The sequence below is a fragment of the Lethenteron reissneri genome, unplaced genomic scaffold (genome assembly GCF_015708825.2).
Source record: "Lethenteron reissneri isolate LAM-NWPU_2019-01 unplaced genomic scaffold, ASM1570882v1 scaffold_1846, whole genome shotgun sequence".
In the NCBI taxonomy this organism is placed as follows: domain Eukaryota; kingdom Metazoa; phylum Chordata; class Hyperoartia; order Petromyzontiformes; family Petromyzontidae; genus Lethenteron; species Lethenteron reissneri.
This window is the reverse complement of record NW_026891604.1, coordinates 216866-243583: the sequence shown is the minus strand read 5'-3', so window position 1 is coordinate 243583 and position 26718 is coordinate 216866. Positions and strand designations below refer to the sequence as shown.

The 26718-nt window shown below is 44.4% G+C and overlaps 1 protein-coding gene across 1 annotated transcript in view; it reads left to right on the top strand.

The window, feature by feature from the left end:
* LOC133339361 (uncharacterized) overlaps positions 1–19727 on the top strand; it is a 37654-nt gene extending 17927 nt beyond the window's left edge. Inside the window, exons 2-6 of the mRNA XM_061547494.1 lie at positions 7489–7604; positions 12002–12209; positions 17574–17896; positions 18292–18328; positions 19447–19727. Coding sequence (XP_061403478.1) covers positions 7489–7604; positions 12002–12209; positions 17574–17896; positions 18292–18328; positions 19447–19562 — 800 coding nt within the window. The 3' untranslated portion in view covers positions 19563–19727. The remainder of the gene's footprint in view (positions 1–7488; positions 7605–12001; positions 12210–17573; positions 17897–18291; positions 18329–19446) is intronic.
* Positions 19728–26718: the final 6991 nt, after the last annotated feature.

The following is a 26718-nucleotide window of genomic DNA, read 5'->3' as shown; positions in this document are numbered from 1 at the left end:
ATCCTGATTAAACACAAGATTCAGGTCCGATTCAACACAGTACATAAAATCCGTGATCTGGTCCCGTCTCTAAAAGACGTGGTTCCAGACATACAGTACCCTGGCGTCTACAAACTAAGTTGCCTCTGTCGTAGCAGTTACATTGGAGAAACCAAACGCCACGTCTCGGACCGCATTTGTGAACATAAAGCAGACCTGAAACACGGTAGGACAAACACCTCAGCCGTGGCAGATCACTGTTACAATTCAGTGGGCTCACATGACATTGACTTCTCCAAGACAGAGGTTCTCTGCAAGCCATCTGGCTACCATGAGAGATTCGTTCATGAGGCGATCCACATATACAAACACTGAGACAATTTCAACCGAGAAGATGGATTCTGGCTCAGCAATCATTGGAAGAACGTAATAAACCATTTCGGATCTTAACTGATTATTGTTCACGTTTACGGTGACTTTTAGACCGCAGTCCACTCACTGGCATTAACTGTGTATCTTGTGTTCTCCACAGGGAATGCATTATTTGCTCCGCTGCGGGTCTCCTGCCACCGTTTTCCCATTCACATGTTTCATTGCTTCTACATACTATTAACATTCCCCCCCTTTGTTAATGCTACCCCCTGCCCCCTCCCTTTGGTGCTGCTGATCCTGCATAATGCATGGGCATAATATGACTTTGAAACCCCCCCGCCCACCTCCTACGCATTTCCCATGAATATGCTAAATTCCTCTTGATATGCACATTCTTTTGTTAAGGCGTTCTTCTTCCACCTCCAACTCAGCTTATATACAAGCTCCTAGCTTGGCAGTGTCTCATTCTTCACCTGAAGACGGCTGCTTGCGTTGTAGCCAAAACGTCGTGAGAGTTATTTTGTTATGTTTTATTTTTATTATTTTATTGCTTCCCTTCTACGTGACTTTACCGAAAAAACCAAGAAGATGAATCCCTGCAGTCACGAAAGCTTTAAATCGAAATTTAACCGCCTCTACGCGGAGGGATTCCACATAACTTTGAGATCCTTCAACAAGCTCCGTGATAAGAAGGCTCAGCTAATCGAGTCTCTTACCTTTCTGAAGAGATGCCGCGACTCTAAGGTAATACCAAACGCATTTACACTAACATCTGCTGCTGTAACTTCTTCTAATGCTAAACGAATTCTGTCTAGAACTAGCTTAGCTCTTATCTCAGAGAAAATCAGACTCACGCGCACCGATCTTGATCAGTTAGACAAGACACTCTACAAATCACACTTATCTTTGAGTGCAACAATGTCCACATCGGATTGGGAACATGTAGACAAAATGACTACCTCTTCGGCTGCCGCTATGTCGACCAAATGTAAGGACAACTTGATTTCCAAATTCAACCGCCTCTCAAACAAGAGACTGGACCCACACATAGAAAAGCTAGACGCTAACAAAGTCGTTATTAATCGCAGTAACAGTTCTATTTCTGGAGGTCTGAAATCCGTTCTAGCTAAAGGAATAAACTTTGCAGTCACACCTAGACACATACCAGTTAATGATATAATTGCCCGAATAGATGTAGCTCTCAAGGGCCTGAGTCACATCGCTGCAGACGTAGCAAGATCGGAAATCTCTGCAACCCTCAAAAACGCTAAGATGCCTGCTAGCAACATCAGCAAAGTTGAGCGTTTTGAATTAGCTCAATTAAAAAAGAGGGATGACATTGTCATCCTCTCAGCCGACAAAGGCAATGCCACTGTCATCATGGACAAAATAGAATACAACAACAAGATTCAGGAACTACTCAACGATGGCAGCTATGCAAAAATAAAAAGAGACCCCACCAACAGCCTCGTCTCCAAAACTAACAAAATCATTTCTGCTTCAACCGCATTAATTGAGCAGACCAAACAGTTCTCGTTGAAACTTTCTGCAGCCAAGCCACCAAGATTGTACGGCTTGCCAAAGATACATAAAGAAGATACGCCTCTTCGTCCCATTATCTCTACTATCAACTCCCCCACTTAGAAACTGGCTCGTTTTTTGTCTGAAATTCTACGACCTTTCACTGGAAAAACCACCTCTGCGGTACTAAACTCTACTGACCTGGTATCGACAATCAAGGGGATTTCACTGTCCCCAGACGACCTGCTTGTCAGTTTTGATGTGGTTTCCTTGTTCACCAAGGTTCCTGTGCCTGACACCATTGCAATAATTGAAGACTTGGTTCATCAAGGACTGAATACTGGGGTACCTTCCCTGGTGAGACACTGCTTAACCAATACATACTTCACCTGGAATGGAACCTTCTACAAGCAAACTGAGGGCACCCCAATGGGCTCCCCCCTTTCTCCGGTTGTAGCCAACATTTTCATGGAGAAATTTGAGACTGACGCCATCCAGACTGCCACTCTACACCCGACCTTATGGAAGAGGTACGTAGATGACACTTTTGTCATTTGGCCACATGGCCGGCCTGCTCTAGACCAATTTCTCGACCACATCAATTCCATACACCCAGCCATCAGATTCACCATGGAAGTCGAAAAATGTGGCAAGCTACCCTTTTTGGATGTCCTAATTAGAAGGAGACCTGATGGTTCAATGAGCCATTCTGTCTACAGGAAAGCCACCAATACGGATGCCTACCTAAAACCGGATTCCCACCACCATCCATCCCAGAAGAACTCCCTCATCAAGACTCTATACCATAGAGCTCAATGCATCTCCGACCAGGAACACATTGCCAGTGAACTCAAACACGTACGCCAAGCTCTTAAGGCTAATGGTTACTCCGACTACACAATCCGAAAAGCCATCACTCCAACCATCAAGAAGGATCCTGTTGAGGAGCCTTTCAAAACCATCACCTTACCCTACATTGCTGGGGTCACAAAAAAGATCTCCAAAATCCTGATTAAACACAAGATTCAGGTCCGATTCAACACAGTACATAAAATCCGTGATCTGGTCCCGTCTCTAAAAGACGTGGTTCCAGACATACAGTACCCTGGCGTCTACAAACTAAGTTGCCTCTGTCGTAGCAGTTACATTGGAGAAACCAAACGCCACGTCTCGGACCGCATTTGTGAACATAAAGCAGACCTGAAACACGGTAGGACAAACACCTCAGCCGTGGCAGATCACTGTTACAATTCAGTGGGCTCACATGACATTGACTTCTCCAAGACAGAGGTTCTCTGCAAGCCATCTGGCTACCATGAGAGATTCGTTCATGAGGCGATCCACATATACAAACACTGAGACAATTTCAACCGAGAAGATGGATTCTGGCTCAGCAATCATTGGAAGAACGTAATAAACCATTTCGGATCTTAACTGATTATTGTTCACGTTTACGGTGACTTTTAGACCGCAGTCCACTCACTGGCATTAACTGTGTATCTTGTGTTCTCCACAGGGAATGCATTATTTGCTCCGCTGCGGGTCTCCTGCCACCGTTTTCCCATTCACATGTTTCATTGCTTCTACATACTATTAACATTCCCCCCCTTTGTTAATGCTACCCCCTGCCCCCTCCCTTTGGTGCTGCTGATCCTGCATAATGCATGGGCATAATATGACTTTGAAACCCCCCCGCCCACCTCCTACGCATTTCCCATGAATATGCTAAATTCCTCTTGATATGCACATTCTTTTGTTAAGGCGTTCTTCTTCCACCTCCAACTCAGCTTATATACAAGCTCCTAGCTTGGCAGTGTCTCATTCTTCACCTGAAGACGGCTGCTTGCGTTGTAGCCAAAACGTCGTGAGAGTTATTTTGTTATGTTTTATTTTTATTATTTTATTGCTTCCCTTCTACGTGACTTTACCGAAAAAACCAAGAAGATGAATCCCTGCAGTCACGAAAGCTTTAAATCGAAATTTAACCGCCTCTACGCGGAGGGATTCCACATAACTTTGAGATCCTTCAACAAGCTCCGTGATAAGAAGGCTCAGCTAATCGAGTCTCTTACCTTTCTGAAGAGATGCCGCGACTCTAAGGTAATACCAAACGCATTTACACTAACATCTGCTGCTGTAACTTCTTCTAATGCTAAACGAATTCTGTCTAGAACTAGCTTAGCTCTTATCTCAGAGAAAATCAGACTCACGCGCACCGATCTTGATCAGTTAGACAAGACACTCTACAAATCACACTTATCTTTGAGTGCAACAATGTCCACATCGGATTGGGAACATGTAGACAAAATGACTACCTCTTCGGCTGCCGCTATGTCGACCAAATGTAAGGACAACTTGATTTCCAAATTCAACCGCCTCTCAAACAAGAGACTGGACCCACACATAGAAAAGCTAGACGCTAACAAAGTCGTTATTAATCGCAGTAACAGTTCTATTTCTGGAGGTCTGAAATCCGTTCTAGCTAAAGGAATAAACTTTGCAGTCACACCTAGACACATACCAGTTAATGATATAATTGCCCGAATAGATGTAGCTCTCAAGGGCCTGAGTCACATCGCTGCAGACGTAGCAAGATCGGAAATCTCTGCAACCCTCAAAAACGCTAAGATGCCTGCTAGCAACATCAGCAAAGTTGAGCGTTTTGAATTAGCTCAATTAAAAAAGAGGGATGACATTGTCATCCTCTCAGCCGACAAAGGCAATGCCACTGTCATCATGGACAAAATAGAATACAACAACAAGATTCAGGAACTACTCAACGATGGCAGCTATGCAAAAATAAAAAGAGACCCCACCAACAGCCTCGTCTCCAAAACTAACAAAATCATTTCTGCTTCAACCGCATTAATTGAGCAGACCAAACAGTTCTCGTTGAAACTTTCTGCAGCCAAGCCACCAAGATTGTACGGCTTGCCAAAGATACATAAAGAAGATACGCCTCTTCGTCCCATTATCTCTACTATCAACTCCCCCACTTAGAAACTGGCTCGTTTTTTGTCTGAAATTCTACGACCTTTCACTGGAAAAACCACCTCTGCGGTACTAAACTCTACTGACCTGGTATCGACAATCAAGGGGATTTCACTGTCCCCAGACGACCTGCTTGTCAGTTTTGATGTGGTTTCCTTGTTCACCAAGGTTCCTGTGCCTGACACCATTGCAATAATTGAAGACTTGGTTCATCAAGGACTGAATACTGGGGTACCTTCCCTGGTGAGACACTGCTTAACCAATACATACTTCACCTGGAATGGAACCTTCTACAAGCAAACTGAGGGCACCCCAATGGGCTCCCCCCTTTCTCCGGTTGTAGCCAACATTTTCATGGAGAAATTTGAGACTGACGCCATCCAGACTGCCACTCTACACCCGACCTTATGGAAGAGGTACGTAGATGACACTTTTGTCATTTGGCCACATGGCCGGCCTGCTCTAGACCAATTTCTCGACCACATCAATTCCATACACCCAGCCATCAGATTCACCATGGAAGTCGAAAAATGTGGCAAGCTACCCTTTTTGGATGTCCTAATTAGAAGGAGACCTGATGGTTCAATGAGCCATTCTGTCTACAGGAAAGCCACCAATACGGATGCCTACCTAAAACCGGATTCCCACCACCATCCATCCCAGAAGAACTCCCTCATCAAGACTCTATACCATAGAGCCCAATGCATCTCCGACCAGGAACACATTGCCAGTGAACTCAAACACGTACGCCAAGCTCTTAAGGCTAATGGTTACTCCGACTACACAATCCGAAAAGCCATCACTCCAACCATCAAGAAGGATCCTGTTGAGGAGCCTTTCAAAACCATCACCTTACCCTACATTGCTGGGGTCACAAAAAAGATCTCCAAAATCCTGATTAAACACAAGATTCAGGTCCGATTCAACACAGTACATAAAATCCGTGATCTGGCCCCGTCTGTAAAAGACGTGGTTCCAGACATACAGTACCCTGGCGTCTACAAACTAAGTTTCCTCTGTGGTAGCAGTTACATTGGAGAAACCAAACGCCATGTCTCGGACCGCATCCGTGAACATGAAGCAGACCTGAAACACGGTAGGACAAACACCTCAGCCGTGGCAGATCACTGTTACAATTCAGTGGGCTCACATGACATTGACTTCTCCAAGACAGAAGTTCTCTGCAAGCCATCTGGCTACCATGAGAGATTCGTTCATGAGGCGATCCACATATACAAACACAGAGACAATTTCAACCGAGAAGATGGATTCTGGCTCAGCAATCATTGGATGGACGTAATAAACCATTTCGGATCTTAACTGATTGTTGTTCACGTTTACGGTGACTTTCAGACCGCAGTCCACTCACTGGCATTAACTGTGTATCTTGTGTTCTCCACAGGGAATGCATTATTTGCTCCGCTGCGGGTCTCCTGCCACCGTTTTCCCATTCACATGTTTCATTGCTTCTACATACTATTAACATTCCCCCCCTTTGTTAATGCTACCCCCTGCCCCCTCCCTTTGGTGCTGCTGATCCTGCATAATGCATGGGCATAATATGACTTTGAAACCCCCCCGCCCACCTCCTACGCATTTCCCATGAATATGCTAAATTCCTCTTGATATGCACATTCTTTTGTTAAGGTGCTCTTCTTCCACCTCCAACTCAGCTTATATATAAGCTCCTAGCTTGGCAGTGTCTCATTCTTCACCTGTAGACGGCTGCTTGCGTTGTAGCCGAAACGTCGTGAGAGTTATTTTGTTATGTTTTATTTTTATTATTTTATTGCTTCCCTTCTACGTGACTTTAATGAAAAAAACCAAGAAGATGAATCCCTGCAGTCACGAAAGCTTTAAATCGAGAGATACGTAACCTTACAGCGACCTATAAAATCCCTCTTGAAAGAACATCTCACCCTCACAATAGGGGACATCACTTCTCCACCCACTCTGCCACCCAGAGTAATGTTCGACAGTAAACCCTCTCTCGATCCGCGAGCGTTATGTTCTTGAAAATTGCTCGCAATTCAGAATTTAGAGAATCCAGAAACCTTGTTTCTACTGGGGGAAAATGGTGCTTTTGTTACTGTTACAAGTGAACATGGGGTAAGAAATGGCAAACGTTTAATAACAATGGCTAAAATAAATAATAAACTGCACAGAACATTATTTTGTTTTACCTTTGACGATGATTATTATGATTTGACGACGATTCATAAAATGTATAACCGAGTCAACTTTAAGTATGTATAAAGTAAAAAATGCACAATAGCGAGTTCAGGACAAAGCGGGCGGCCCAGAGAGAGCACGTCTCATTCACAACGGACCATTTCAAATGTTGTAAAACTCTGCGGTCTGTCTGCACTTTTGTACAACTTTCGAATACTGAAGTCTGGCAGGTTCGCGAATAGTGAATTAGTATGCATTTAGTAACTCGCGAATATGCAAAACTAGAAATTTCCAGATGCCTGCGCATACGGAGGGTTATATTGTATTCATTTCCCAGAGATCTGTGTGTGGAAATGCCATGGTTTGTTGATGCTGCCAGGCTGGTCATATCCAGCTATTAACGTTCAATGCTAGCGGTCTCTGCATTCATTTTGCACATTTTTCTTTATGTAGCAAATAGCCCCATTCAGCACATGGCGGCTGTTGAAGGCGAAGATGTGCTCCTTAACTGTTCAACATCGTCCATAATCGACAGCGTGCGATGGAGATATGGACAGTCTAACACAACAGTGAGTATTGCAATATCTCTCGTTACACGTGGTGTGAAAAATTGAGCACACTTTAGGGATTATCAGCCCAGTGCAATATCCGTCTGTATTGCTACACACAGCGTGAATATCACTCGTGCAGAATGTGCCGATACAAAATAATGTTACGAAATACATTACGGTCTCCAAGTCTACTATTGCATAGGCCAAGGTTCCTTCCAGATATCTCTCTCGTCAGTCTAAGCCAGTGCTTCTTAACCTTTAATGCAGCCCTGCACCCCTTTGTTCTTAATAATTAAAATAATGTATAATGTTGGTAAGTACATAGGTTTGAATTTCGATTTAAAGCTTTCGTGACTGCAGGGATTCATCTTCTTGGTTCTTTCGGTAAAGTCACGTAGAAGGGAAGTAATAAAATAATAAAAATAAAACATAATCAAATAATTCTCACGACGTTTCGGCTACAACGCAAGCAGCCGTCTTCAGGTGAAGAATGAGACACTACCAAGCTAGGAGCTTATATATACGCTGGGTTGGAGGTGCAAGAAGAGCGCCTTAACAAAAAGAATGTGCATATGAAGAGGAATTTAGCATATTCACGGGAAATGCGTAGGAGGTGGGCGGGGGGGTTTCAAAGTCATATTATGCCCATGCATTATGCAGGATCAGCAGCACCAAGGGAGGGTGTACGGAGTAGCATTAACAAAGGAAAGGAATGTTAATAGTATGTAGCTGCAGTTACTAAACAACCACGTAGAAAACTAAAGTATAAACTACATAAAAAACTAAAGTATAAACTGCATAGCACCATCAGTGTACTTACTATACTACAATAAGCTGAGTTACTCACAGCAAGTAATACATTACAATTCTACGTCGTAAAAATTATATAATATGCTTCCATCTAAACTTTATTCTCTTACATCACACGAGCATACACCGTACTATATACTGCCATAGATAAACCCAACATTAAATTATATATTGTATTGCTATAAATCACCCTAAACCGTATACATTTTAATATAACACTATGTATTATTCTACCCACCTTAATGTGTATCACACTGCTATATGTTTACTATACAATTACGATACTATATATTACTTTGTACATTGTATTAAGCATATAAATGTTATACTATTTGTTATTATACACTGTACAATTGACCGTCGTGTCAATGGGTGAGTCGTGGGGGGAAACTTGCAGCGGAGCAAAGAATCCATTCCCTGCGGAGAATACAATGCCCGTGAGTGGAAACGCGGTCTGAAAGTCACCGTAAACGTGAACACAATCAGTTAAGATCTGAAATGGTTTATTACGTCCTTCCAATGATTGCTAAGCCAGAATCAATCTTCTCGGTTAAAATTGTCTCTGTGTTTGTATATGTGGATCGCCTCATGAACGAATCTCTCATGATAGCCAGATGGCTTGCAGAGAACCTCTGTCTTGGAGAAGTCAATGTCATGTGAGCCCACTGAGTTGTAACAGTGATCTGCCACGGCTGAGGAGTAAGTTCAACCGTGTTTCAGGTCTGCTTTATGTTCACGGATGCGGTCCGAGACATGTCGTTTGGTTTCTCCAATGTACCTGCTACCACAGAGGCAACTTAGTTTGTAGACGCCAGGGTACTGTATGTCTGGAACCACATCTTTTACAGACGGTACCAGATCACGGATTTTGTGTACTGTGTTGAATCGGACCTGGATCTTGTGTTTAATCAGGATTTTGGAGATCTTTTTTTTTGTGACCCCAGCAATGTAGGGTAAGGTGATGGTCTTGAAAGACTCCTCAACAGGATCCTTCTTGATGGTTGGAGTGATGGCTTTGCGGATTGTGTAGTCGGAGTAACCATTAGCCTTAAGAGCTTGGCGTACGTGTTTGAGTTCACTGGAAATGTGTTCCTGGTCGGAGATGCATTGGGCTCTATGATATAGAGTCTTGATGAGAGAATTCTTCTGGGATGGATGGTGGTGGGAATCCGGTTTTAGGTAAGCATCCGTATGGGTGGCTTTCCTGTAGACAGAGTGGCTCATTGAACCATCAGGTCTCCTTTTGATTAGGACATCCAAAAAGGGTAGCTTGCCATTTTTTCGACTTTCATGGTGAATCTGATGGCTGGGTGTATGGAATTGATGTGGTCGAGAAATTGGTCTAGAGCAGGCCGGCCATGTGGCCAGATGACAAAAGTGTCATCTACGTACCTCTTCCATAAGGTCGGGCGTAGAGTGATAGTCAGTCTGGATGGCGTCCGTCTCAAATTTCTCCATGAAGATGTTGGCTACAACCGGAGATAGGGGGGAGCCCATTAGGGTGCCCTCAGTTTGCTTGTAGAAAGTTCCATTCCAGGTGAAGTATGTATTGGTTAAGCAGTGTCTCACCATGGGGGGTACCCCAGCATTCAGTCCTTGATGAACCAAGTCTTCAATGATTGCGATGGTGTCAGGTACAGGAACCTTGGTGAATAAGGAAACCACATCAAAACTGACAAGCAGGTCGTCTGGGGACAGGGCAATCCCCTTGATTGTCGATACCAGGTCAGTAGAGTTTAGTACCGCAGAGGTGGTTTTTCCAGTGAAAGGTCGTAGGATTTCAGACAAAAAACGAGCCAATTTTTAGGTGGGGGAGTTGATAGTAGAGACAATGGGACGAAGAGGTGTATCTTCTTTATGTATCTTTGGCAAACCGTATAATCTTGGTGGCCTGGCTGCAGAAGGTTTCAACGAGAACTGTTTGGTCTGATCAATTAATGCGGTTGAATCAGAAACAATTTTGTTGGTTTCAGTGACGAGGCTGTTGGTGGGGTCTCTTTTTATTGTACAGTGTATAATAACAAATAGTATAACATTTATATGCTTAATACAATGTACAAAGTAATATATAGTATCGTAATTGTATAGTACACATATAGAGTGTGATACACATTAAGGTGGGTAGAATAATAAAATGGTGGTTTAAAGCAATAGAGTATATAATTTAATGTTGGGTTTATCTATGGCAGCATATAGTACGGTGTATGCTCGTGTGATGTAAGAGAATAAAGTTTAGATGGAAGCATATTATATAATTTTTACGACGTACAATTGTAATGTCTTACTTGCTGTGAGTAACTCAGCTTATTGTAGAGTATAGTAAGTACACTGATGGTGTTATGTAGTTTATACTTTAGTTTTCTACGTGGTTGTTTAGTAACTGCAGCTACATACTATTAACATTCCTTTCCTTTGTTAATGCTACTCCGTACACCCTCCCTTGGTGCTGCTGATCCTGCATAATGCATGGGCATAATATGACTTTGAAACCACCCCGCCCACCTCCTACGCATTTCCCATGAATATGCTAAATTCCTCTTCAAATGCACATTCTTTTTGTTAAGGCGCTCTTCTTGCACCTCCAACCCAGCGTATATATAAGCTCCTAGCTTGGTAGTGTCTCATTCTTCACCTGAAGACGGCTGCTTGCATTGTAGCCGAAACGTCGTGCGAATTATTTTATTATGTTTTATTTTTATTATTTTATTACTTCCCTTCTACGTGACTTTACCGAAAGAACCAAGAAGGCGAATGGACATGTGTGAAAAAGATCTCCATGGCGCATCGGATTCATTCTGTCTAAATAAATGTTTTCATTCTCTTAATGTTGCTGGCTACATTCATAATTTGTGCGAAGCTTTGGCATCGCCATTAATATCAATGCTGGTTTAGAGGGGTGATTCTCATTTGTAGTTAGCTCAGCTTTCTACCATTTCAGAAATGTAGCCCAATATGCCCCTTTGAAATCAGAGCGATGTCGAGATTGCGTGTCACGTGCTACTATAACCTCTAGGAATCACGATTGCAAACCGCTGTTTGCTGGACTGCCCGAATAGCTTCTTCATTGACTCCAGCTTGTGCGAAATGCGGGCTGCTAGGGGTTCTAGGTGGACAAGGTGAATTGAGATCAAACATCCCCCAGTGCTCAGAGTTCTGCAATTGGCTCCCAGGTCCCCCGTTTTGGGTGTCAGTCAAAATCCTTCTGTTAACGCAAGGGGATTTTTATTGCTGCGAGGTGCACAATGTAAAATAATATACATTCAAATTCTACCGATGTTTTAGAAGCGTTAAAAATAATAAGTGTGGCAACTGATATAGTTGCGTCAATGTTTTACTTGTAAAAATCTAAAAATATTAAGTTGTCGATTTTAACCCCAATCCTAAATTAAATCTAGGGATGAAATATGTTTTTTTTACATAACTCGACGTTACTTTACAACAATCGTTTTGAATGGTTCAATCTGAATTTAACAGCAGATTTCCAATAGAGCTCTTCCGCATAGTTTTTGGGAGAGTGTGATGCCAGCCTACTGGTGCGAATAAACAAACACTCACGTGCATCAATTAATAACATTGCTAAACGTGTAATAAATATTGTTCCACAGATATTATTTCGTGGCATTCAATTTGTCACACCCTGCAACCCACTTTTCTGCTACGTGGTTTTGTCTGGGAACCTGAGCAGTGGAAATGGCTCCATCACTCTGATTTCAGTCCCAGCGAACGCGAGTGGAATGTACCTCTGTTTTCTGGAAACAAGCAGAGCTGATCATCATCATGGCATGGTGTACAACTTGACGGTAACCTCTAAAGGTAATGCCACAAAGCTTGAGCTGTAATAAAACGCCTACATACAGTGAGGGAAAAAAGTATTTGATCCCCTGCTGATTTTGTACGTTTGCCCACTGACAAAGAAATGATAAGTCTATAATTTTAATGGTAGGTTTATTTGAACAGTGAGAGACAGAATAACAACAAAAAAATCCAGAAAAACGTATGTCAAAAATGTTATAATTTGATTTGCATTTTAATGAGGGAAATAAGTAGTTGACTCCCTCTCATTCAGAAAGATTTCTGGCTCCCAGGTGTCTTTTATACAGGTAACGAGCTGAGATTAGGAGCACACTCTTAAAGGGAGTGCTCCTAATCTCAGCTTGTTACCTGTATAAAAGACACCTGTTCACAGAAGAAATCAATCAATCAGATTCCAAACTCTCCACCATGACCAAGACCAAAGAGCTCTCCAAGGATGTCAGGGACAAGATTGTAGACCTACACAAGGCTGGAATGGGCTACAAGACCATCGCCAAGCAGCTTGGTGAGAAGGTGACAACAGTTGGTGTGATTATTCGCAAATGGAAGAAGCACAAAAGAACTGTCAATCTCCCTCGGCCTGGGGCTCCATGCAAGATCTCACCTCGTGGAGTTGCAATGATCATGAGAACGGTGAGGAATCAGCCCAGAACTACGCGGGAGGATCTTGTCAATGATCTCAAGGCAGCTGGGACCATAGTCACCAAGAAAACAGTTGGTAACACACTACGCCGTGAAGGACTGAAATCCTGCAGCGCCCGCAAGGTGCCCCTGCTCAAGTAAGCACATATACATGCCCGTCTGAAGTTTGCCAATGAACATCTGAATGATTCAGAGGACAACTGGGTGAAAGTGTTGTGGTCAGATGAGACCACAATGGAGCTCTTTGGCATCAACTCAACTCGCCGTGTTTGGAGGAGGAGGAATACTGCCTATGACCCCAAGAACACCATCCCCACCGTCAAACATGGAGGTGGAAACATTATGCTTTGGGGGTGTTTTTCTGCTAAGGGGACTGGACAACTTCACCGCATCAAAGGGACGATGGACGTGGCCATGTACCGTCACATCTTGGGTGAGAACCTCCTTCCCTCAGCCAGGGCATTGAAAATGGGTCGTGGATGGGTATTCCAGCATGCCAATGACCCAAAAACACACGGCCAAGGCAACAAAGGAGTGGCTCAAGAAGAAGCACATTAAGGTCCTTAAGTGGCCTAGCCAGTCTCCAGACCTTAATCCCATATAACATCTGTGGAGGGAGCTGAAGGTAATGCCACAAAGCTAAACGTCAGCCTCGAAACCTTAATGACTTGGAGAAGAGCTGCAAAGAGGAGTGGGACAAAATCCCTCCTGAGATGTGTGCAAACCTGGTGGCCAACTACAAGAAACGTCTGACCTCTGTGATTGCCAACAAGGGTTTTACCACCAAGTACTAAGTCATGTTTTGCAGAGGAGTCAAATACTTATTTCCTTCATTAAAATGCAAATCAATTTATAACATTTTTGACATGCGTTTTTCTGAATTTTGTTGTTGTTATTCTGTCTCTCAATGTTCAAATAAACCTACCATTAAAATTATAGACTGATCATTTTTTTGTCAGTGGGCAAACGTACAAAATCAGCAGGGGATCAAATACTTTTTTCCGTCACTGTATATATGAATTCAAATTAACCATTCACTCACTGGAATAAAACTACACACTTGTGGTTTTAGTTTCCAACAATTTTAATGATGCATCGATTAATATATCTTAACATCACAAAACATTAATATTATTTGTTTGTAAGAATCCATTGTTTACCTGCATGCATGTGCTCTATGTATTCAGCTAACTTTTCCCTGGAGATACTAGAGACCGCTATATTCACTACAATGTAAGGAAAAATGATTCCTAAATGAAAATCACGAACCTTTGAATCACAACACACTATTACTCTTGAGCATAACAATTTTATTTTTCTCTCTCCCAACGTTAACTCAATTGCACTGCAAAATCAAAAATTCGCTCGGGCGGCTTGGCATCCAGAGTGAGCAGCTCACAATCAGAACGTCCCAAGTTGAAATCCTTGGTTGGGGGGATGAACTCAGCCATCATCCTTGAAAGGGTTGGCTAAATGAGTAGCACTTTTAACTTATATGCTATGTTTTTCACGGTGGCGATATGATATCTTAGTCGCCTGGTATACAGGAGGTCGGAGGTTCAATCCTGACTCTGACACCTGCTGCTGTATATTTGGAGTTGGCTTCTCTCTCACTCTCCGTACATTTTTGTCCTAATCCTCCACATATTAATCAACATCACGCGTTTAAAGTATTTTGCTGCTATACGTTTCCACGTGATGGGCCCCTTTGTTGAGCTATCATTTGGGGCCAAGTCACTTCTGAAAAAATAGCTGCATAGCTAAGTGGGGCCTGACCTGATAAAAAAATAATAGTTTAGTTTTAGTATCCCCGACAACTCAGGAAGGTTCGTTCATTTCTGTGCATGACATGGGCTCAGAATAGGTGGCACGTGGTTCCAGCGCCACAATATTCACATACCTGGAGATCAAATCATGGCCAAATACAGAAACACCATTGACTGCGTACTAATTTACTCTTGATAGAAACTCCGCCAAATCTCAGAGCATACTGTAGCCTGGAGTTTGATACAGATCACTGCTAAGTTATCGCAACTAGCTTAAACGATTGTCCAACAAGAAATCCTCAACAGCGCCCATGCTATTATATAAATATATAAAAAAGACAAATCTTCAACATCAACTGATTCGCATCTCTTTTAAAATGAGCAACTAACAAACTAGGATCCAGTTTCTTTTTGACTCTGTAAAACGACGGTGCAAAGACTCGCCGCTCTGAAACTCCTCGCAATTATTAGGAAGGAATTAAGTGATGATGCACTGTGCTTAATTGAGAAAAGTAATAAAGCAAAACGCAAAACACGACTACAAGTCTTCACGAAAAACTTCATGAGGACCCGAGGGCAAAGCAAGACTAAGAGCTGCAGCGACACGGGAGCGGTGACTCTTAGATGGGAAACAAAGCGAGCGATTCCCTTTTACTCACGTCGGGCATCTGTGGCCGGAGCCTACCGCAATGCGTTCCTGCTACACTTACGAATGCGAAATGGCCACCTGGGTCAGTGAGGTGAGTAGCTTGCTAGGGGGGGCAGGAGGGGTAAAGTGGGCGATGCACATGGCGGTTCTTTGCCCTCGCGCCTGTTCCCCATTTGCCCTTGTAGACAGCCGGGGATGATGACCTCACCATCGAACGAAGGCAGTCGTATGCATGCATGCATGTGGAACTTCTTTCGCACCGTATATTTCCAACCGTGCTAATCGGAGGTGCGGGAGGAGGTCAAACCGCATCGCACGGCGCTTTCAGATGCTGCCGCTGCTCCTTCTGTGGGGCCTCTCCGAAACGCCCTCCCTCTCCTCCCTCCCACCTTTGTTTATGAAACATCTGCGCGATCTTGCCCACAACAGCTTAATAATATAATATTGAATTTCGATTTAAACCTTTTAAAATAAAAATTCCCACCATTGTGAGAATTTTTATTTTATTATGTAAATTTGTATTATTTTATTATTTCCCTTCTAGGTGACTTTATCGAAAGAACCAAGAAGAAAAATATTATATTGGTCGCGGAAGCCTACGACGTGTTGAATCAAAGTAATATCGTGCACACGCAAATAGGTAGATTGTTTAACGCTTACCGATGCACATTTGTCCTTGAAAGTGTTTAATCAGCAGTACGGATCCTGTACCGGTATCTTCCAGGACAAAACACTACTTGCGATTTTGCAATTAACACTTTTTTGCTCTGGCGTGTACCTCAAACGTTTGTACACCACTTTTATACATTTAATTTTTTTCACAATTCGGTAAGCCCTAATAGCAACATATAATTTTGCTGAAGCTTTGTTCCTGTAGGATCATATTTTCAAGGGTCGTCGTGTTACAGACAGACAGGCAGAAAGGGCTTATGCATTAACACCTTCAACGTTAGTTGGGAGAAAGTTTAATCTAAAAAAAAAAATTACCAGGTAAGGCCCACGGTGTTACATAATATATATGCCAATCAAAGAGCAACAGTTTGATTAGAATATGGGGAGACACAAGAATTTGACATTGGGAAAGGAGTAAGACAGGGCTGTATACTGTCTCCTTACCTATTCAATTTGTACAATGAGCGTATTATGCGAGAGACAGGCCTGGATTCCATTGAAGCAGGCGTGAAGATTGGAGACAGAAGAATAAACAACTTAAGAGATGCTGATGATACCACCCTACCATTATATAGCAAAGCTGAAATTATGACTCTTGGTAAATATTAAAGAAGCTAGTGAGGAGGTTGAGCTGTGCCTCAATCTCCAAAAGACAAAGATGATGGCAATAGAACAAGTAAACTCATTTAGTCTGGAAAATGCATCAATAAAAGTTGCAAAGAACTTTGTATTCCTGTGCTCCTTGACTGCTAAAGACTGAGAATTTAGCCACGAGATCAGTAGGCGGTCACTTCTCAGTAGAATAGCCATTTCACAGCTCAATAAGATATGGAGAGACAAGGGCATTACCATAAGCACCATGAAGAGGCTTATCAAAGCTCTGATATTTCCTATTGCCATATATGTATGTGAGTCGTGGACCCAGAGATTAAGCGAGCGAAAGAGGATCAGCGCATTTGAGATGTGGTGCTGGAGAAGAATGCGACATAAACTAAAGACAGCCGAAATCCCAAACATGTCTGTCCTGAGAGAGATCGGTCCCGCTCTTCCACTCAAGGCCTTTTTCATGAAGCAGAAATTTAATTACTTTGGACACGTTATGAGGACCTCTGGACTAGAGGAATCAGTCTGGCTTGGGAATGGAGAAGGTAGCAGGGTCAGAGGTCGACCTCAGAGGAGATGGATGGACGACATCAAGAACACCACTGGCCTTACACTAACCCAGCTGCGAGAGGCAGTGAGAGACAGGTTTTGATGGGGGAGTCTGGTCGTGGATGTCACCAGAGGTCGATTTCGACCTGACGGCAGAAGGTGACAAGGTGAAGGCCCACTGAGTTATATAGCTCTTTTTTTCAGAAGGGACTTGGCCAAAATGATAGCTCAACGAAGTGGCTCATTACGTGGAAATTTAAAGCAGCCAAATACTTTAAAAGCGTTTATGTTGATTCTAAATGTGGAGGGAAAAATCCGAAGGACTCGGAGAAGAATCCACGCGACCGCAGGGAGAAAGACACGCAAACTTAAAATGTACAGCAGGCGGCAGTCGAGATCGAACCCACGAACCCCTGTATACCAGGCGAGGTATTTAACATCTCCTAGCCACCACCAATTGCGGTGTCCCTTTCTCTGCAACAGGTACCGCTGCTACGACGCATGCAGCGACATCGCCGGTGCCATCAACGGTGCCATCGATGGTTTCGCCCTCGCGCGGCAATGCGTCCATCGCCATAACCGCGTGGGCTCTGATCTTCCTTCTGGTGCTGATGGTACTTCTCTACCGGTGCCACCACCGCTACCACAGCAGGAATTGGTGTTGCTGGAAGAAAATGAAAAGTATTTTCAGCCGTGGTGATGGTGATGGTATTGATGATAGTGGTGGTGGTAGAAGGAACGGAGACTCGGGAGAGACGCACCCTGTTGGAGAGACTCGTCGCTTGGAGGAAATGGAGACGAGTGAGGTGCGTGATCTCATTTTTCGAAAACTCAATTCTTATTTTACTTCAAAATTCTGGCTATCACCTGATGAAGCTGGATGTTAATTGAATCACCAGCGAAACGTCATGGTACTTGAATTGTAAATGTTGTGGGTTGCCTTTCCAACACACCGGTGTGCTGAGGTAATAAGTAATAAGCACGTTTTGTTGATGTGACAACCCTTAATAATTGGCTGTCAGGTGGTGCGATCTAACCCACAAATGTTTTATTATTGATTTTATTGGTCGCAAAAGCCAGATCTGCTTTTTTGTATTTAGTTTGTTGTCCTTCCCCCGCACCTCCGATAAGCATGGTTGGCTATGTACAGTATGAAAAAAGTGCAACACCCAAACATGTGTTGTGTCGTCTGTGCGTGCAGGTGGCGTACGTCGCACACAATGTCAGCTGGAGACGAGGTGGTCGCAGGAGGCACCACTCTGCCCTTTTATTGTTGTTGCTGAGCTCACGCCACCACTCGGGCCCTCTCTCTCACACACAACCCCGCTGCCGCGCGCCCCGTCCCAGACACGATCCTGTCCGCGTTACACCAGCGGCATCGACGGAGCCAGCCAAATACTGTCTGGTTACGCAATCATTGGGCGAAGGTGGTAGCAATGAGGGCAGCGACGACCACAGTGATGGCGAGACGAGTCCAATACCAGAACCGGAAGCCCAGAGCTCTCGCTCTCCGCTGCTTATATTCCCCTCAGTGCGACTTGGCTCCGCCCTCGCCGCATCTCCCTTCTCGAACCCTCCAGAGGGTTCCAGCGGCTTCCACACGAGGTCGACCATGACCCTTGCCCCAGTTCCTCCGCCCTGCCGGCACACCAGCGTATATACTCAGCGGCATATGCTCTAAGTGCACACCTCCAGTTGTTTCTGTTGTCCAAAAGTCAGCGCCATGTCACTACATCACCCCCCCCCCCTCCGTTATAAGAACAACCATCCCGGCTGTTAACACAGCAGCGGCAACCGGCGGCAGGCAGGGCAACACCCTTAAACCGAGGAGCCTCAACGACAAAAAAACCTTCCTCATAATCCCATAACTGCGACATCTCCCGCAATCAACAACATGTTCCACTGCTCCCCGGTGCCCCCCCCCCAATAACAAACCAACACTCCTTAACAAAATCAGCGAGGTATTATCATTCATTTGTGGGAAGCACTTTGTTTGCGTAATGAGTTCGACCTTATAATATACTAATATGGCAACTGGAAGACAAGCAGCTCAGCGAACACTGGAAAGACACGGTCGGATTTTGCAGTACCCATTACACTACGAATTCAGCAACCCCAGGTCTACTACATCTCATAGCCAACACGATTATTTGACCCCGAGGTCGACTCAGCCTCGAATGAGTACCTGGTGTGATGTATCAAAACATGGCCACTGTAAAAACGATGGCGGTCGGGCGTGGTGTTGGCCACCCACACTCTCGTGTGACTTCCCGCCGTTCACAAATGCTGCTTGCTAACAATACTTGCCCTTACAATCTGTATATAGGCGATAACGGGGATCTTTGTCTTTGGACAGATCGTGTACGCAAACCTTTAAACGGAGCATCTACCACCTTGCGCACAGCCTCGCCAATCTCTCGGAGAAGACGTCACAGTGTACACGACTATTGCGGAATTCAGTGGGGAGAATGAACATCCAGGCTGAAAGGAGTCGTGAGAATATACAATAGCAGTAGTTGGACAATGCCTTAACCACCAAACTGAACTTTTATATTACCAGGTAAGGCCCCACTGAGCTATATAGATAGCTCTTTTTCAGAAGCGACCTGGTAACAAATGACAACTCAACGAAGTGGCTTATTAAGTGAAAATATATTGCAGCAAAACTCTCAATGGATGTTTCTAAATGTGGAGGTAAAAACCAGAGGACACAGAGAAAAATCCACGTGACCATGCTGCGAACATGCACACTCCAAATATACAGCTTGCATCAGTGTTGGAATCGAACCCACGACCTTCTGTATACCAGGTGAGTTTGTTAACATCTCCTAACCACCGTGGCAACAAGAAGAACGACAATCTGCTGCCGACCGTCTGTCAATCGACTGGCCACGGGGAGGCTCTCCTAACCCGTGCGGCCTGTTATGCACCATACTTTAAAGCTGTTCAACACGGGGTTTGGTGGAACACTGGGAGGTATCCACCACTGGTGTTCGAATGTCATCAGCGATAGCCACTGGACTGTGTGTGTATGTAGGGAGCGGTAGTGTAGTGGTTAGCGCGCTGCGCTATGAACCTGGCCACCTGGGTTTGATTCCTGATAACGACCAACACCTGTGACGATTAATTTGAACGGGTCATGGGCCTCCCCTAGGTCGACTCAGCCTCAAAACGAGTATCTGGTGCAGTGTATAAACAACGCCACCTCGGGAGACAAAAGCGGCTGGAGGTGGTGCTGGCCACCCACCCCCTTGTGTGCCGTGCCGGCTTGCATTATGTGCTCGTTAACAGCACTTGCCCCAACAGTCTGTAAGGCTATTCGGAGGATGTTTCTCTTTGTTTGAGACTCATTAATCCGTAATCATGAAAAAAATCTGTAATGTATTAAATCACTTTTTTACGGGGACATGACATCATATTTATCCCTCGATTTAAGAACGAAACGGGGATTTCTCCACAAAACTGGCTGTTGCCTGATGATGCGAGTTGTAATTACTGGCGAAACATCATACTCGAATTGTAAATATTGTGGATTTACTCTCCAATACAGCGGTGTGCTGCTTGGTTTAAATATGTATTGACACATTGGTGGTCTGGCCACACGGCAAAGATACACTTAACGAATATCTAAATCATCTCAACTCGCCAACCCCATCCAACCAGTTCACCCTAGAATTGGAAGCTGACAGAACTCTAGCATTTCAGGATATTTTGCTCGGACTGGGTCAAAATGGTAAAATAACACGGCGTTTACCGAAAGAAAACGTACACTGACGCCTATCTGAATGCAGAGTCACACCATCACCCCGCACATAAATCTGCTCTCATCAAGACTCTCATTCATTGGGCTAAGAAAGTGTCGGATGGTGATAGTCTGAGAAGTGCAATTAAACAATTTATAGAAGCGCTGCAATTGAACGATTACATTGATGCACAAATCAACAGGGCATTGAATACCAAAACCAAATCAAATAACACGAGCATTGAAACTGCCCGAGTAATTAAAACTATTAAAATACCGTACATTATGGGAGTAACTGATAAACTAACCAGATGTTTTGAATAAGAAAACATCCGAGTGAGATTTGGCATGGTACATAAAATACAGAAATTAATCTGGTCCAAAAGATGTGTTACCGAAGCTATCAACAGAAGGTGTGTAAAGGATTAATTGCACTTGTAGCAAACGCTATGTTGGGCAAACAGGATGAATGATCAGCACGAGACTAAAAGAAAAGCAAATAAATATTCAATACTCCCAAATACAACTGTCAGCAGTAGCAGAACACGCGTGCCAACAAGGACACTCAATTGATTTTGCTAATGTTGAAGTTCTGTGCAAAACTAGTTACCGAGACTAATTAGAGAATCTATCGAAATTAAAATAAATAAATACTCATTTTAACCGATGGGATAGCTACTGTTGTATATATAAGCCTTTTTCCAAAAATTATATAAAAAATAATTCTGCCAATATATATTTTTAAATAATAATCGATAAAAAAATAAATAAAACAAACACCCTCAAACCCGCTACCTCCCACAAGCACCAAGCATCTGGAGGTCGTAAAAGGCCATTAAGTAATAAACTCCGGGGCAAAAGAAAGTTAACGACTATCTGCAAAATCTCCAGATTGTCAAAGGACCACATGACATGAGCTCCCCGGACGTTTTGGACAGTTCACAAACAAATCTCCAGAGCACATAGCAGAGACAAACGGACATTATAACTGGAATATTTTTTTTTTATACGGTAAAAGTTCGAAGCTTGACTATAAGAATAAGTCGATATTATAGACTGCAGTCTACATTAGTGGCTTTATTATCAATTCCCTTACTTTACTCTTATTCACCGCATATATATATTTTTTTATTGTATCTTTCCATTTACGTGACTTTACCAAATTAACCAAAATACATGAGCTCCTGCAATCACGAAAACTTAAGTCCAAGCTAAAGCTATCTCTCCAACCTCCGGATATCAAAATACAACTGGAGAATAAAACACCGATCCCTGGCGACACAGACTTATAACAAAGCTTGGCAAAACACGCGGAATGATGGTGGTAACAACGAGGGGCATTACGAATCTTGGTTAAACATAAACAAAAAATAACCACGAGATATTAGACCGGAGGAAACTCATAAGAGATACAAGAAATAGGTCCAACACACACAAGACCAGATAATATATATTCCATTGAATAAAAGCCTCCCCGGCCACCTTTGTCTTCCAACAATTTGACACAAAGACATGGTAGCCATAAAATACGTATGAAGGGTGTCTGCCCTCGAGATAACAAACACTATGAAGAGGGGGGGGGGATGCAAACAAAACATAAACTCTGACGGAAAACAGCCTGTCTGGGGTCACCAAGGGAAGAGGGTGGGGGGGCAATCAGGCGCGACCGCGGAGAGAGGACGGTGACAGAGGGCATTTGTTCTTTTTCTCTCGCAAGAGACGTGGAAAGAGGAGAGATAATTTCACACTTAAGCACGGACACAGATCATGCAGTTCAGTCTTGCAAAGGAGCAGGCTGCGGGGCTTGGCCTCGACATTAGCAATGGGTGTGGTGTCTCGCAGAGAAGAGGGGCGAGGTGATGCTCGGTGTTGAGTTCGGCATAGACCGACAGAGTATCGCTGAAAGTTTTATTCTACATTCATCCTGATGTTTTGAGTCGCTCGCAAAGTCAAGGATTGCGATAAGCTGTATTGTACTAAGCTTTCACAATTGTTTAAGAGGGTGCGAATACAATTTACATGTTTGAGAGTGAGTCCCAGCTCCCACGAGCAGCTGCAGCTCAAGTTGAACTGACGAGCAACGTCAAGCAATCAACCTCGAGAAAGGGCGGAAAGAGCCAAGCATCGTCCAAGCCAGCATCGCAGAGAACCAGCTGCACGCGCAATCGTGCGTCGCCAGAGAGCACGCAGCAGCGCCACCGAGCGCCACCGAGCAAGGGTGTCAGCTGCCAGTGGACAAGTGACAATCGTTGTGCCGACTCAGCCCATCCAGCAGGAGAAAGAGCCTGACCAGCTGCCCGTGAGGAACAGGAGAGCGCCAGCGAGAGCGCCGTAGGTTCGACCCACACACACACCGACCAGCATCAGCTGGGAACCAAGACAAGAGTGAGGAACGGCGACCAGCAAACGAGCTGGTGCATTGCCAAAAAGCACGGGGCAGGAGAGAGCACGGGGCAGGAGAGAGCGCGCGCAACCAGCTCATCCAGCAGTGGAAGGTGTCTGCAGCTGCCAGCGGACGAACGGAAAGAGTGATCAAGCGTCTTTAAGGACAAGCATCGTGCCGACGCAGCTCATCCAGCAGTGGAATGAGCCGGCAGCTGCCAGCAGACACTCCCCGAGCGAGAGGGAGCAACGAAGCCGTTTGTATGACACGCCCACCCTCACACGCTCACTGCTCCGCAGGGAACAAACTGAATTTTTGGTACAAGGAATGCCCAACCTCGGCGTCTGCTTTACGCAAAGAATTGATCAAAGAAGACACACGCACACTACACGCATATCGGGACTAATAAGATTGTACCAAAAAGTTATCTTTGTGTTTCAAGAAGGGTTGCCATTCCAAGGTGGTGCGTTAAATATCAACTGATCGTGAAAAGCATTACTGCCCATTGAGTTACGTGGATGCGGTCGTTTAGAAGTATTTTAGTCATTCGTTTTCGTTAATTGCAAAATCTTGCCAATGCATTAATTGACGTATACTTTTGCCTTCAGGAAATGTATCTTTATTGCCGTTCGTATGAATAACGTCGCATGCATGTTTTAAGAACGTTTTTCTATCGCCGTATATGCTTGCATTACTCTGAGGAATTAATCGAATGTTCTGTTACCCAGTTAACAACGTAATAATTGAGGGTTAAATGTACGGATCAATGAGGAGAACATCTCCAGGGGTACTGTGTTGTTCAATTCCAAGCATAAGAGTTCGCATATTAGACTGTTATGTTTTTGGTTAGAAATTAAAATTGCTTAACACAAAAGAGTCTGAGTGGTGCCTTCCTAAGTTCATACATAGTAATCTCAATTATGAGAACTGTATACTGCGGTGAGATTTGAATTTGGAGACCTGACATTAACACACTAAGACATAATAAGTAAATGTTAAAGCGAGAATAATTGTAATATCCGATTGATAATACGACCCTAGACAACGAAGCTAAACCTAATTATATTAACTGCATACATTAGCATAATCACATACATGTCCATAACTTAACACGATTACACTTTCATAATTAGCATAATTTGTGCGCATAATCGCATACATTGGTATAATTATGGATAATTACGCATTTCCCTAATCTTCATTAAAGTTTTATTATTTTTATAAATTGTTCAAGACCCGGCATATGCAACACTACGAACTTAGTGCTGCGTGGAATTGAATAATTAAATAATACATTATTTAAATGCATGCCTATACAGGCCACCATACTAAGTGTAGTCACCACATCAACGCCTCCATATAAGGAACAGGTGGACTTCTCCACAAAACTGGCTGTCGGCTGATGAAGCTAGTTGTAATTACTGGCGAAACGTCGTACTCAGATTGTAAATGTTGTGGCTTGGCTCTCCAACACACCGGTGTGCTGTACTAGTGACGAATTGGCACGTTCTGTTTACGTGACAACCCTTACGAGTTGGCTGTGTCAGGTGGTGGTGGGTTTAACGACACATTTGTATATTCATGCGATCGAACCCCAAAATCTCTTATTGATTCTGTAAGCCTGTTTACCAACCGCGAGCATCTCAGTCTGAGTGATAAGCAAATCGGAAGTGAAATTAAAATAAGCGCTGCCGCGTAGCATCTGCCCCAAGTTGTCTCGCAGACTTTCGCGAGATGCGAGGCGCCTCTACCTCTGTATCCACGGGGAAAGCGCATTACATTATGACATCAGTGTATTGCGTGACATCCTTATTGATCATTTCGCGGGGGCGTGGCGCTGCTTAGCTGATCAGCTTGCTCGCCTGTTTTGTTGTACAATACTGTACAGTACACTAATTCTGCCCTCAGTCATGGAACCACGAATTGTGCAGCGAGTGAAGGTGCGTGTTGCGTCCGTGGTGCGGAGGAAGAGAGGGAGTGTTGAACTGAGCCCTACGCCCCTCTTCCTTCTAATCAGCCCTTCCCCCATAATCTCATTGGCATCATCATCATCATCGTTAATATTAAAAAGTATGGACAGGTAAGGTGATGCGTGTTCATATTTTATGATGGTGTTATGTAATGTACTGTTCGGTGTTGAGTGAATAAACAGGCAACTCAGTTAAGCTACCACGTCTGACCATGGCCATGGTTCCCCCAACCCTCTATTTCCCATAGGCTCACAGTACTTTATCAACCGCGAGGGTTTTTCGGGAACCTAACCCTCGCGGTTGGCAAGGGATAACTGTATTCCAACAAGTCATTTAGTCGTCCGAGTCTGGCCTGTTGTGTGTGCCAAGGTTACGTCGCTGTATGGGTGAGCAGGCCTCTTCTTGTGTGGCCCAAAGTCTGTGGAATTCACTTTCCCTAAACATTTGCTTTGCTAAGATGCACTTTTAAGGATCTGTGATGCCACAGCAACGAATCAGCTTTGCCGGCGCTGCTGTCCCCTCGCAACCCCTCACACGAACGCATACCCGCACGTAGGACCTCGTGGGGAAGTCACCTGGCCTTTGGTTTTCACCCAGGGGCCCCTCGTGGGAATGCTGCAACGGTTTCCCAGGGTCAGGAAATTGGCAGATTTCCCCCATTTTAAATTGCACTGCCGTGCCGTGAAGTGACTTAAGATCACATGGTCACGGCAAGGCCACCCCGCCACCACAATGAGAACACACACAGCACGGCACGAAGGGGGCGAGGCCAGGAGCGGTGGGCCGAGAGTCCTGCGGACAGAGGTACACGGGGGAGCACTCTGAATGGCCGAAAAAACCGCCCGGATTAGCCGGGGGATTTCTTTGATGTAGAAAAGAATAAGAGGGGAGGGGAGATGACGACCGAGAGTTCGTGTTCTTCTCAAGTCAGCGATCGGGGCAGTCGACTTTCCGGCCACTCGAGCGTCCGTGTGACACGTCGCAGCGCAGCCAGGACCCGTTCCCAGCAGGAGCTTCATGCAGCCTCGGTTCCCCCCCCGACTTCCCGCACGTCCAAGCCGAACCGTGAGTATGTGAGAGAGGTGGGGATTAGCGTAAGGACCCCTCGGGAAATTGACTCGAAATAGACAGGGAGGATTGGGTTTAGACCGTCGGGAGACAGAGTAATTTCCTCACTGATTTGGGCTCTGGGTCACGTAGTGATTAACCTCAGTCGCGCCGGGAATACACCTCCAGCAATAAATAACAGTGCCGTGTGGTTTCTGTGAGTGTGGGAAGAGCGCGGGGTGGCGTGAGTATGCGCGTCAGTGTGGTGATCGGCGCGCATTCAATAATAAACGATCGCGGGCGTCCGGTGCAGGTATGATTGACGAGGAAAATACACGAGGTAACCTCGAGTCGATTGTCGTTGCGTTTGAGCCACGCCAACTGCGCGCGTGTGCACAACGGATTGACGCACGAGTATCATCGGTAACAGCTCACCGTAGTGCGGGCAATTGGCGCGCGAATAACTTCGTTAGCGCGACCATTGTG